The sequence below is a fragment of the Papaver somniferum genome, chromosome 3 (genome assembly GCF_003573695.1).
Source record: "Papaver somniferum cultivar HN1 chromosome 3, ASM357369v1, whole genome shotgun sequence".
In the NCBI taxonomy this organism is placed as follows: domain Eukaryota; kingdom Viridiplantae; phylum Streptophyta; class Magnoliopsida; order Ranunculales; family Papaveraceae; genus Papaver; species Papaver somniferum.
Genome location: NC_039360.1, coordinates 170,249,410 through 170,263,050, shown reverse-complemented (window position 1 = coordinate 170,263,050; position 13,641 = coordinate 170,249,410). Strand labels below are relative to the sequence as shown.

General features: G+C 36.1%; 2 protein-coding genes across 4 annotated transcripts; both read left to right on the top strand.

Annotated features, from left to right (window-relative positions):
• The first annotated feature begins 3,144 nt into the window (after positions 1–3,144).
• LOC113358002 (CBL-interacting serine/threonine-protein kinase 1-like) lies at positions 3,145–7,143 on the top strand. The gene is made up of 13 exons (XM_026601500.1): positions 3,145–3,606; positions 3,710–3,772; positions 4,510–4,581; positions 4,688–4,795; positions 4,925–5,005; positions 5,120–5,173; positions 5,257–5,382; positions 5,494–5,706; positions 5,816–5,920; positions 6,085–6,201; positions 6,313–6,372; positions 6,541–6,615; positions 6,824–7,143. Exons 1-13 carry the CDS (start codon positions 3,409–3,411, stop codon positions 6,872–6,874), a joined length of 1,323 nt encoding a protein of 440 aa, XP_026457285.1. The 5' UTR covers positions 3,145–3,408; the 3' UTR covers positions 6,875–7,143.
• Positions 7,144–9,461: 2,318 nt separating this feature from the next.
• Positions 9,462–13,300, top strand: LOC113358001 (sugar transporter ERD6-like 7). 3 transcript variants are annotated; one of them, XM_026601497.1, is made up of 18 exons: positions 9,462–9,789; positions 9,987–10,049; positions 10,310–10,399; positions 10,511–10,570; positions 10,675–10,740; positions 10,814–10,879; positions 10,992–11,067; positions 11,147–11,211; positions 11,304–11,396; positions 11,484–11,564; positions 11,650–11,734; positions 11,816–11,859; positions 11,937–11,999; positions 12,107–12,166; positions 12,247–12,300; positions 12,393–12,452; positions 12,528–12,642; positions 12,839–13,300. In XM_026601497.1, exons 1-18 carry the CDS (start codon positions 9,592–9,594, stop codon positions 12,955–12,957), a joined length of 1,458 nt encoding a protein of 485 aa, XP_026457282.1. In that variant the 5' UTR covers positions 9,462–9,591; the 3' UTR covers positions 12,958–13,300. The 3 variants fall into 3 exon arrangements, with proteins under 3 accessions (XP_026457282.1, XP_026457283.1, XP_026457284.1); XM_026601499.1 differs by having other exon boundaries at positions 9,695–9,789; positions 9,969–10,049; positions 12,839–13,298; XM_026601498.1 differs by lacking the exon at positions 12,107–12,166.
• Positions 13,301–13,641: the final 341 nt, after the last annotated feature.

Genomic DNA, 13,641 nt, shown 5'->3' with positions numbered 1-13,641 from the left:
TTCTCTTGTAATGAACGTTATAGAGTTATGCTACCTACTTAGCTTGGTAATTTCAAAAGGACTTGAAATGCAACATATGTATGTGGTTGTTACGTATCTCTGAAAGAATCAATAGATAGAAGATATTTACAAAAGTACTTGATAGACTTTTGTTGCCCAAATCAAATGACTCTAAACCACAGAGTGCGTTTACAGTTAGATAAAACGATCACTTATAGATTCAAGCAATCAGACGGATGTGGTATACCCGTCTAAGTGGCTATTTGATTTGGAGGGGATAAACAAGTAAGTTATTTTTCCTTGCGTATTCATAAGAAAGTTCCTGATTTGGAATTGTATCTATTTATGTTGATGGTACAAACATGATGTGTACTCTTGATGTGATAAGAGACAAGCTATTTAAAATCCGAATTTGAGATGAAAAATCTAGGGAAAGCTCGATCAAATACTGAGCTTGTGGTATATTATTCCGCCAGTTTGCATATGTCTGATGTTGTCAGGCAATTTAACAAAGACATGCATCCTGATAACACTCCCATGATTGGTCGAGTTTCAAATGTAAGTAAGTAACTATCTCGTCCAAAGGAATATGACGAAGATGTGTTGGGAGATGAAATTCCCATATCTAAGTACAATAGACGCATTATTGTACTTAGTATAATAATGTACTCGATTAAATTTTACATCCTCAGGGAACTTGTTAGTTATATATAACTCCGCGCCAACACAACGTCATTGGAATGGTATAATGAATGTAATCATGTACTTAAAAGTAACCATTGACATAAATTTGTTCTATCCCTACAAAGACATTAAAAGGAATGCTAATGAAAGTGCAATCCAAAAGTTGTTTATTATGAAGGAACAATAATCTCTTCTCCAACGAAAGTAATTAGAGGGAGATATGGTAGATTATTTTCTAAGTCATTATCAATATTCAGTTCCGAAAAATACATGACTAAAGGAACTGTCTAGAACAACTCTGAAAGTAATCAAAGGGAGATGCCGACATCAGGGGGAGGATCCAAGGATATGATGTCGACATATTTTACTTCGAAATTGAAGTTGTGTTGTACTCTTTTTCCCTTCGATCGAGAATAGTTTTTCCCAAAGGGTTTTGTTACTCGACAAGGTTTTTAGCGAGACAACACTTAAAGCATCAAGTATGTTGAACGTTGAAGACATAAAGATCATGTTGATATTACTGAAAATATCTGAATCAAAGAAATGAAACGCGATAGTCTGTTAAGCAACGTAACTTTCAGAATCAACAACAAAGTCTTATAAACATTCAAGTCACTAAAGTACAGTGTGATAAACTCCTTTTGACTGCATTAGACTAATGAAAATTGCCTGACATCAGGGGAAGCATCTAATGGTGTGTAGAACTATTTTCCTTCACCGAGGTTATTTTCTCCCACAGGGTTTTGTTACTCGGCAAGGTTTTTAATGAGACAACAACAAACACCGGAAATATAATTTCCCAACTAAGGCTATTTTCTTTCCCACGAGGATTTTCTGCCTTAAGAGTTGTGAAGCAACTAGTCAACTTCAACGAAGAAAAGTGATCATCTGCAACGAATCACCTTTACTTGCATCCGTCACGTTGTACTCTTTTCCTTCCGTCAAGGTTTTGTCCCACTGGGTTTTCCTTGTCAAGGTTTTGAGGCAACATATTTCAGTCCAACTATGTTCTAAGTTTGCTTAATATTGTACTCTTTTTCTTCAGTTAAAGTTTTGTCCCTCTGGTTTTTCCTGACGAAGTTTTGACGAGGCAATTAACTTAGACTCATCGATCTTTGATGATCGTATTGCATGTGATGTACTACATGTAAAGTACGAGATAACATGTGAAGTACTACATGTGAAGAGCGGTACCAAGGTTTTGTCCCACTGGGTTTTTCCTTGTCAAAGTTTAAACGAGGCAATTGATTTCGGCGCAAGTCATCAAGAAGAGGACGACATTTGAAAAACTATATTTGAAGCACTATATATGAAACACTGCATACAGAGTTCTATTGGACCGCACAAGGGGGAGTGTTGTAGGGCTTACAGCCCATGGGTGTGCGGCCCAAAACAAATGTCTATTGGTTTTCCCATCTCCATGTATATACATATATTATATCCATGTAATCTAAGAACTATTATCAATAGAAATCCTTCTCTTCCCTGCCTCTTTGCTTTTCCGTATGATTATACTATGAAACAAGTAACATTATTCAAGTAATATTATTGGTTAGGTGTAAAAGAAAAAATTGATTTCGTTTTTTTTTTCTTCGAAAAAGAGCACGCCTCAACTATAATGATAATAATTTGCCGATTCAGAGTCGGTAACAGTTAAATGACTAACTCGGTATTGCTCTACAATTACAGATGTTTCAACCAATACACAAAGATATTCATAAGAATCACGACTCTTAGCAACAAAGTTACATAACCAAGTCTGAGAAAGAGATCCTACCATTCCTAACCAATTCCAAAATAACATGACTAGTTTAAATGATTTTGGTTGGATCAAAAATAACAAATCCAAACCATATAACAAAACTACACTCACTAGAGGTGTTAGGATCAGAAGATCCAACCATTTCTCAAAGGTTTTGTTTAAAATCATAAAAGAACATGTGACATAGGTTTAATAAGATTCACATATCCAACCTAAACAAAATACTTTTGTTAGACAGTAGAAACATGTATTTGTTCGTGCAAAATGCAAATAGTAGTACGGAGTAGTTAATTATAACCACTTTTAGATCAAGAAATACATTTTTGGCAAAAGCGTGTCTGGGATTTCAAAGCTGTAAAAATCGCAGGATATCCATACAGGATGTATCAGCCCGCAACAAACCAGTTTCCAAAACTCTAGCAAAGTACTTAACTCATTCCACGACGAAACTTCACGTGTTGAACATGTTAGTAGGAAAATGCTAGTCAAAATTGGAACGCATCGTCAAACAAGTCTCCGATGGTAGAATTTTCATAAATGCACTATTTACCTAATTAATTAACTAATCAATTAAATGAGCTAAATTCGATCGAGAAAAACAATAAATAAGCTCATTGATGACAATAAAAAAACACGTTAACATAATATTACAGTATAAATTAAAAAAATAAAATGATCTCACGAGGGGAAGGAAGGGACGACAAAAATAACACAATAGTCTATCATTTTCTTTCGTCCATAAAAATACCCAATCACAAAAGGTTAGTTCTTGATTCCTGACTTTCTTTCTTTGTTTCTTTACACCTCCTCTCCCTCTCTCTCACAACTGAATCCTCATAATCTCATCCCATATTCATTCAGCTTCTGCTTCTGTTTTTTCTGTTACTAAGGAGAGAAAAAACCCACATACTAAAAGAGTCTGTATCATCATCCATCAGAAAACACAGAGAGTTTTTGATTTCATGGTGATTGAAGGAGGAGAGAAACAGCAACAGCAGCAGCAGAAGGGAATGCGACTTGGTAAATACGAACTTGGGAGAACTCTTGGTGAGGGTAATTTTGGTAAAGTTAAATTCGCTAAGAATACTGAATCTGGGGCTGATTTTGCTGTTAAGATACTTGATAAGAAACACATTCTTGACCTCAATATCACCAATCAAGTAAGATTCTTTTTTTCTCTGTCAAGATACAAAATTTATTTATTCTGTCTTGTTCTTAATTAATAGGGGTTTTTCATTTTTTTGGTTTGATTGTATTTTTCAGATAAAGAGAGAAATTGGGACTTTAAAGCTTTTGAGACATCCTAATGTTGTCAGATTGCATGAGGTTTGTGCTTTGTTACTCTAATTCCTTTGTGTATTTTCTGTGGTTTCTTGAGATTCTGATTGGAAAGGTATTGATTTTTAAGGACCCTTTTTTGGGTTTGGAAAGTGGGTTTCTTATCCCCCTTTTTATTCGTTTTTTCAATTATGATTGCTAGCTGCAATGACCACACAAGACAGACATAGTTTAATGCCTTTTCTAACCCTATGCATTTGTGGAAAAATGGAAAGGTCCGTGATAAAACACTGTTTGCTAGTCATCATTTCACTCGAGTGTTGCTTCTAAGTCATTTGAATGTCGATTGATTCTTATTGTTTGTTTGTTTTTCTTTGGTAATGTTTACTTCACATTGTCTGGCTTTGTATTGCATTTAATTTGTGGGCATCCAGTTGAAAAACTATTGAGAAACTAGTGGATAGGCTTACAAATTGACTAGTCTCTCGATTTCTATGTAGGAATAGGACTATCTTAGTGTCAACATGTAATACAATGACTTTTATTTCAGCCATCTAGTTAGTTGATTCCTCATCTGTTGCTTCAAATGGATAAGCAACCTTCTCAACGGTAAACTTTGTCAGCACTCGTATGCTTTGACCTCGAATCAATGTAAACTGGTTTAGAAAAGTAAAGATATGCCACTTAACGTAGTACCTGTCGTGAAGACTTGTGATCGTCTTTGTTTTTTTGTTGATAATTTCCAAGTTTGTCTAAACTTATGTTTTTTTCTTGTAATTTTGTAGGTCTTGGCCAGCAAAACAAAGATTTACATGGTTCTAGAACTTGTGATTGGTGGCGAATTATTTGAGAGAATTGTGAGGAGCTAATTGATTTTCTAATTTTTATTTTAGTACTTCAGCTTTCGGGATATATCGAGTTTTGATTCGTTTTGTGTTCATATATTTGTCATGTTTCCTATAGGACTTCAAAGGTAGACTTTCTGAAATTGAAGGACGGAAGCTCTTCCAACAGTTAATTGATGCCGTGGGATACTGTCACGAGAAAGGAGTCTACCATAGAGATCTTAAGGTGTGAACTTCTCTCTTTGGAAACATGTCCTCTTTCTTATACAGAGATATAAAGGCATGTGTTGTTTCCAATGAGCTTGCATTAGTTAATGGTGGGTCATTTAAAGGCATGTGTTGTTTCCAATGACAGCCTGAAAACGTTCTTCTTGACGCAAAGGGGAATATAAAGATATCAGATTTTGGACTCAGTGCTTTGCCTCAACATGTTCGGGTATATATGTATTTTTTTTATTGAAATTATCGCTGGACGATAAACACGTGGTCCAATCAATAGATAAAATCAATTAGTACTTATTCATGTTTATTTTACGATTCTGAAAACCAGGGTGATGGTTTGCTGCATACAACCTGCGGAAGTCCACACTATGTTGCCCCTGAGGTACTCAAGACTGCAAAGTTCTTCAACTGTATGTTGGCTTCAATTGTTACTGATTCATGATGCTCTGACCGTTTTGCATACAGGTTCTTGCCAACAGGGGGTATGATGGATCCACATCGGATCTTTGGTCATGCGGAGTCATCTTATACGTGATTCTTACGGGGTATCTTCCTTTTGATGATAAGAATCTTGCAGTTCTGTATCATAAGGTACCCTAAATTCTTGTATGACCTTCTAGAAAAACATTACATCTTTGACATTCCAAACACTGTTAGGCCTTAACTTACACCTTCCATTTGTGATTTTCTTGACAACGTAAGATATTTAGAGGAGACGCTCCACTTCCCAAATGGTTGTCGTCTGGCGCACAAAACCTGATTAGGAGGATTCTTGATCCAAACCCAAAGACTAGGATAACAATTGTGGGGATCAAAGAAGATGAGTGGTTTAAGCAGGACTACACTCCAACAAATGTCGAAGATGATGATGAAGACATCCACATTGACGATGAAGCCTTTTTGATACAAGAAGTTGTATGTACTTCTGATATCTATAGTATCAGTTATTTCCCTTAGTATGTGCTATTGGTTACTGGTAAGGTTTTAGGGAAATTTGACTGGGGATCTTCTTTTTTTTTTGAAGCCAGCGGATGTGGAGAAATATCTAAATCAACCGACTTTGATTAACGCCTTTCAGCTCATCAGTATGTCCTCGTGCCTGGATCTGTCAGGCTTTTTCGAAAAGGAGGTGAGCAGTCCAGTTCACCATTCATTACTCGTGCTCTACATATATCCTTTTGAAAATAAAAACTTGTCCATAAATGTGTAAATCGTGGTAAATGAAGTGCTTCCATGTCAGGGAATTTTTCTTACCAATTTTATTGCGAGCATAACATCTTTCTTTATTTGCAGGATGCTTCTGAGAGGAAGATTAGATTCACATCAAACCATTCTCCGAAAGATTTACTTGAGAAGATCGAGGATATCGTTACAGAAATGGGACTCCAAGTCCGGAAAAAGAACGGGATGGTTAGTAAAGTCTAAAATACACCATTTCTAATCCCTTTTGCATTCTACTATTGGCCTTCTGTTTGATAAGATTATGATGAACTTTTTTCTCTCCATCTATAATATTTACAGCTCAAGATGCAAGCACGCAAGGGTCATAAGAATCCAGGCAGCATATCCGTTGCAACCGAGGTATTTCACGAGCTATAGTTCATTATTTTTAATTCCTGGACACTGCAATGTGACTGCATGATTTGTGCTGCTCAAAACTGGTATAATTTCTTATTTGTTTGTTACTTGGTTACTATTGATTTGAATTCGTTAAATTTCTTATTCAGTGTTCTTATAATGATTTATCAGGTTTTTGAGATCAGCCCCTCTATTTATGTGGTAGAACTCAGAAAATCATATGGAGATCCGATAGTGTACAGACAGGTATCTAATTCTACGTTCTTTCTTTTCTTTTCTTTCTTCATAGTTTTGTACTTCCACAGCAATGAAAAGTTTAGTTTCATATCAAAATTAAGTCCATTAAGATGTGTTGAAGTCATAGTCTAACCAACAAAACGGTTGAGTGCTTGAGGGGACAAATTTGTGATAACTATGCCATATAATAACTTTGAATAAACAATGGTGATTGCAGCTGTGTGCGAAGCTAGCCGAAGAACTAGGAGCTGCCAAACCAAGCTTCTAAGAACATAGTAGTCGGTGCAGAATAGCAGCGAAGTAAATCTCTCAACAGCTATTACAGTGCTGTAAATTTGTCATTAGTACAAAATATAAAAGAACTATAGCTTAAATTTTAGTAAATCTCAGCACAAGTTATACAAGGAAGCCTCTTGTAGGGATTTAATGGTTCAGGTGTTTAGGGCTGAACTCTTGTAATTAGCTTTGTTCTTGTAATTAGTTTTGTTTAGTGGAAATTCCCTAGCTTAATCTTCTCGACCATAAAAGGTATTGCCACTTTCTGTTTTGGCATAATGGGCAAGAAATGCAGAGATTCCAGATCGTAATCCCAAAACTGAGACATATGGGGTTCCTAGCCGTAGCATCTCAGTGTTAATGGGCGATTGAATGAGTCTTGTGGCAATTGGCAGGTAATGGTGGTGCACCACTGACAGACTGTAGTGAGTCCCATAAACCTGCATGTTACTAGGTGCAACATAAAGGATTTTTTTTTTTTTTTTAAAATATCCTTGCTCAGAAAATAAAAAGCTAGGAACCATATCAAACGTATTACTGGCTGAACATGAATTTGGTTCAGCAACCAGTCTATGGGCTACACTGGCTGAACATGAATTTGGTTCGGAAACCAGTCTATGGGCTGTTATGCCGCTTATCAAAAGAACCATTTTTTAAGGACCATGATTTTTTTGGGGACCATGGTCTTATTAGGCCAACCTCCCTATACTTATAAGGGGTGTCCTAAAGTTAGGTAAATACACATTTATCCTTTACTTTAATTTAAATTAAAACTAACTTAATAACTATATAAATCTAATCATATATATCTAATCTAAATGAATTTATTAACCAATATCAAAATCAAAAAGAAAAACAGGAGGGGAATCGAAATTTTTTAGTTTTGAAAAAAAAATTATTCTCTTTTTCTTCTCTCTTTCCTTGTCATTCCTCGTTCGATTGAAATACCCATCAATCTTTTTAATTCGTTCTTTGATTGGAAAAATTGAGCAGAAATCATCAAAATATGGTTTAAATGGAAGTTAAAGTGACATGTTCGGTTAGGAACAGTTTTAAAAAAAACTAGTTTTGTAACAGAACATTCTGAAACCAAGAACACGAAGAACACTTCGGTTATCACGAATTTAATTTTTCGTAACCGAACTATGAGTTCGGTTGGTTAGCAAAAAATAGTTTTAACCGAACTCCTCATTGAAAACCAATATATTGTGTTCGGTTGGTCCCCAAAAAATTCTAAAACTAGTTAGTAACCGAACTCTACCCATAATACCAAAAAAAAAAAAAAACCAATGTAACCGAACTGTTTTATTTTTCCCACTATGTTGAGTTATGATTTAACCGTTTGCCTACTCTGTTCGGTTGGTTCGCAAAAATTTCTAAAACTATCTAGTAACCGAACTCTACCTATATTACAAAAAGAAAAAAAAATCTCATGTAACCGAACTGTGCTATTTTGCCTATTATGTTGAGTTTCAATTTAACCGAACTTGTCCCACTATGTTCGGTTTTTTCGCAAAAAATCTTAACAAACCGAACTCTTCACTAATTGCATACATGTGGAGTTCGGTTAGATATGTTGTTGGGTTAGAGTTTGCGAACCAACCGAACATTACTCTGTAAATCCTATAAACAAAGTTCGGTAACATGTCTGTTAACCAAACGACTAAAAACCTCCATTAAAGAGCGAGTTCGGTAACCTGCGTGTTTGGAAAAAATAACCGAACTACACTTTCAGATGAGTTCGGTAACCTGTTCTTCACATAAGGTAACCGAACAAGCCCAAATCTACTCTAAAAATTTACAGATTTTTAAAAATTTGGAGCAATTCAACCAACATTATCTAAGTTTGAAGCATACCTGGGTACCCAAATACTCTTCCTCCGATTGTGGTTGGTAAAATCCATCGTTTTTCATGTTTTCCTTCTTCATCTTCTCTAACTTTACTCTCTCAATAATTCTACTTCTTTTAAAAAAACCATCTGATTTTTTAATCTCACTAATTATCTTTAACTTAATCATTACACTAACTATTATTAACACTAACTAATCATTACCCAAAATTAATCAGAAGGGTAATTTTAGTATTAATATAAATATTTAGATAAGGGGTAACCTAGATTTACTTCTAATGTCTTACCCAAAATAAAATCATGGTCCCCACAAAAGAAAAAACATGGTCCCAGAAAAACGGTTCTATCAAAAAGAAAACACATTCATACAAGATGCAGGAATGTTTAAAACTTCTTCCTCTAGAGCCCAATTGTACTTATTTGGTTTCCGTTGAGGTAAATTTTTCGAGGGTCTCCTTCCGTCTATACTTATCTCGGCCATTTGTGCATGTAGAGGAACCATCTTAGCCAACCTGAAAGCGTAATGACAGTCACAAAATATTAGTCCAGTACTTATAGGATGTTAGTGCTTGAAAGGTGTAAGAATAGATGTTAATTTTTCTTACCGCTGTAAAGAAACATAATTCTGTTACATTTTCACCTGTCGCACTCACTGTCCTTTCTCTCGTACAACAGGCTATATAAGGCATTACATGTACTCTCCTTTGTCTCAGACCAATTAATACTATCTCTATCTCTTTCTCACCTAGATGTTCTAGAAATTTGTACATTCTTCTTGGATCTAATAAAATTTCTCTCATTACATTTCTGTCTTTCTGTAAAAAATAAAGTTTCTGTGCTTGGAAGATTGATAGAAAAAATGACTATTACTCAAGAAGTGGAGAACAGCCGCAATGGACAACGTGAATCAATAACCGAGCCACTTATCAGGCAAAGGAAGGCTTCCATTCATGAAGAATCTCCTCAATTGGAAGGAAATGGTAACGGAGGATCTATGTTTATGGTTTTTCTTAGCACTTTTGTTGCAGTGTGTGGGTCTTTCGACTTCGGATCATGTGTAAGTAATAATACCACTACCTAAATTATTATTATTATTTTTTTTGATGAATACTGGTATCATCATATTAAGGCATTACAACTGCAAATCACATAATTAAGATCAAAACTTTGCATTGGAACCAATGTCTGTATTTTTTTTTCTTTTCCAATTTTAATTTCAAGTTTTCTCATAACCAGGAGCTTTTGGTTTCATAGGTGGGTTTTTCTGCGCCTGCTCAGTCTGGAATCACAAGTGATCTTGGTTTGTCGTTATCCGAGGTGCGTGCTATCTAATGGCGTTGTTTTGCCATGTATAGTGTATTAAAAAGGTATCTGGATGCAATAGGATCGCAAATGCACATAGTAAATCCTAATCCATGGAGTGTGCAGCCTGCCGGCCGTTCACACCTTGGTGTTTAGGAACAACACCATCAGATTTGCTTATGTTCCATATGCAATGCTATTTGGAGTCTAAATAACATAGTTCGTTTATTAATTTCTACATGTCAATCACAAGAATTCTTATTTTTCTATCACAGTATTCAGTGTTTGGATCCATAGGAAATATCGGTGCCATGGTGGGTGCAATAACAAGTGGTAAAGTATCTGATTACCTTGGCCGAAAAGGGGTAAGTTGAAGTTACATTTTGGGATACAAAGAGATTTGGCATTTCAGTTGATTGGTTTCCCTCCGCGCCCTCCCTCCCGTCATCTCTAAGCCTGTCATTTGAATTAAACAGGCAATGAGGATGTCATCTATTTTTTGCGTTGTAGGATGGCTAGCTGTCTATTTCGCTAAGGTGTTTATATCATCTCAAGTCCCAAAAATTATAACTAGTCAGAGCTCATAGGTAAAGTTTTTAGAGGTAAGCAGTAAACATCTGTTGGTTATTCTTCACAATAGGGATCCGTGTCACTTGACATTGGAAGACTGTGCACAGGATATGGCATGGGAGTCCTCTCTTACGTGGTACATTTTTCTTTCGCTTCCCTTGTCATCTTTCGCTGTATATTGTCATCTGAAACTTCTGATTTATGAGAAGGTACCCATTTTCATAGCTGAAATCGCACCAAAGCATCTTAGAGGAGGCCTTGCTACTTTGAATCAGGTATCAGATACAGATAAAGACCGTGTTTCATCTTTTTAGTTATGAATTCTTACAGATTGGTTTCTAACTTGGTATCAAGTTTAGATCACTGAATTCTCTACTTGTTCTGCAGCTCATGATTGTTACGGGAGTATCTTTTACCTTCATTATAGGAACACTTGTATCGTGGAGAACGCTAGCACTAATTGGTAAATTTCCATAATAACAATTAATAAGGACATTCTAATAAGCAGTAGAAAACCGTTTCATAGTTCGTATCACTTTCAGGTGTTCTCCCCTGCTGTGTTCTTCTTGTTGGTCTTTTAGTCATCCCAGAGTCTCCAAGATGGCTGGTACGTAACTTAATACGTATTTTTCTGTTGATACACGAAAATTCGGAAAAGTTGATATTAACTTGTAGCAAAACTTTACGTCTTCATTTCAGGCAAAGGTCGGGCAACAGAAAGAGTTTGAATTGTCATTACGAAAACTCCGTGGGAAAGATGCGGACATTTCTCAGGAAACGGCAGACATTCAGGTCAATTAAACATAATTCTCATTTTTAGTACCTAAACTAAGCAGGTTGATGTGATGAGAACTGAACGTGTAAAGTTTTCCATGACAGGACTACCTACAAACTCTTGAACACCTACCAAAAGCCCAAATACTTGATTTGTTTCAGAGGAGATACTTGGTTTCTCTCATTGTAAGCCTTTTATATTTTTGCCCATTCATCTGTAATGAATTAGTACCACTTCTGGTATCCGCTATGTAACGACTCTGGTAATCAGGTTGGTGTTGGATTAATGGTGTTTCAACAATTTGGAGGAATCAATGGAATCTGTTTTTATGTAAGCCACATATTTGAGGCTGCAGGTAAACTCTTTGTGGTATATTTTTCATTTCCTGTATCGGTTAAATATTATTAACAAAAATCTTTCTTGATGTTAACTTCAGGATTCCCATCTGCATTAGGTACAGTTATCTACGCCTGTATTCAGGTAGGTTCCAACTCCCGGTATGAATTTTGAAACCCAAAAATCTGTTTCAATCTAAAGTTTAATAAATAATATTGTAGGTTCCGATAACCGGATTAGGAGCATTATTAATGGATAAAGCTGGAAGAAGACCTCTTCTATTTGTAAGTATCATTCAACTATATATCAAGTCCTTCTTGGGCTCTAAGAACCAAAACTGTCACAGTATAACTCTATTCTAGTGAACCTACCAATAGACTCCCAATTTTAGGTGTCTGCATCAGGATTGCTCGGAGGTTGCCTTTTACTTGCAACTTCTTTCTACATGCAGGTAGTGTTCCGATCCTTTCATGACCTACATAACTTTCTGCTATTAAATTGCATTTTTATAAATCAATCTTCTGTTTCCAGGCCCATGAAATATTCCTTGAGGCAGTACCCACACTGGCTCTCACCGGCATACTGGTTAGCAAGAAATTAGTCATTTTCTTTGTATACATGAAATCCGTGTTTCCTTTCTCATCTGATGTTCATAGATTATGCTGCATTTTGATCAGACTTATGTTGGTTCATTCTCCATGGGCATGGGTGCAGTTCCTTGGGTTATAATGTCAGAGGTATTTGCATCTGTAAGCTTCTTTTACATGGCGATATTTCAGAATCGTAACTGAAGATCGACTCTCTCTTTTCAGGTATTCCCACTTAATATAAAGGGAACAGCAGGAAGTTTGGTTACATTGGTCAATTGGTTTGGGTCATGGGTGGTTTCATTTACATTCAACTTCCTCATGAGCTGGAGTTCTTATGGTAAGTTAAAACTTCCTTATTGTTCGTCTAAGAAAATCTAGTCAATTCTTGATCAGTGAAATTCAGTATCTTTGAAAAGATCAGTGATTTTGTATAAGAAAAATTCAACTTACGACTCACTTCATAATTTACAGGTACATTTCTACTCTATCTGTATAAGAAAAATTCGACTTACTACTCACTTCATAATTTACAGGTACATTTCTACTCTATGCAGCAGTTAATCTATCAGCAATTCTATTCATTGCAAAGATGGTGCCAGAAACTAAAGGCCGAACTCTAGAAGAAATTCAAGCTTCCATGAACAGATCATAGAAAGGCACTAAAGCAACGGGTCTTAGAACCATTGTTTGAGTCATTGCGATTGTCCAATATTTCTGTTTAAGCTAGAATGGATAGTGTGAAAAGAAATATAATAATTCGATGAACTGGGTGAAGCATTATACTTGGTCATGCTGCTGCCACGTTAGCAGACACGTCAGGAATTTGTTGCACTAGGGTCGCTGAGCTCGAGACATGCGGCAGTGCGACTTCTTGAACATCAAAATTGAATGGTTCTTTGTTGCCAAGATTTGCAGTGTACAAAGGCAGCAAAAAAAAAAAAAACTCCGCCACTATGGTCCTGTGCTAATTGGAGACGGGAACTCAATTTCTGCCAAATAGTACTTGGCCGAAACTAAGTTTCCACAACAGTATATTTATTTCAATATCCCAAAAGAAACCAAAATTACCTTGAAACCGTAGTGCTTATTGGATGGAAACTCAGTTTCAACGAGCTAAGCTATGACCAACCGGTGCTGCTTGCTTATCATCCATGGCTTTCCTCTCCATTAATTATGGGCAAAAAGTTTGCTTTTGCTAGGTTGCAGAGATTAAGCCAAGAAAAAAAGCACCTTAGTGCTTGCACAGAACCTTAGGGCGATTTCTATGAGATGGGCAAATTTAAGATTTATTCATTTTGTTTCCGCTATGGAATGGGCATACGTGAGGGGTTTGTTT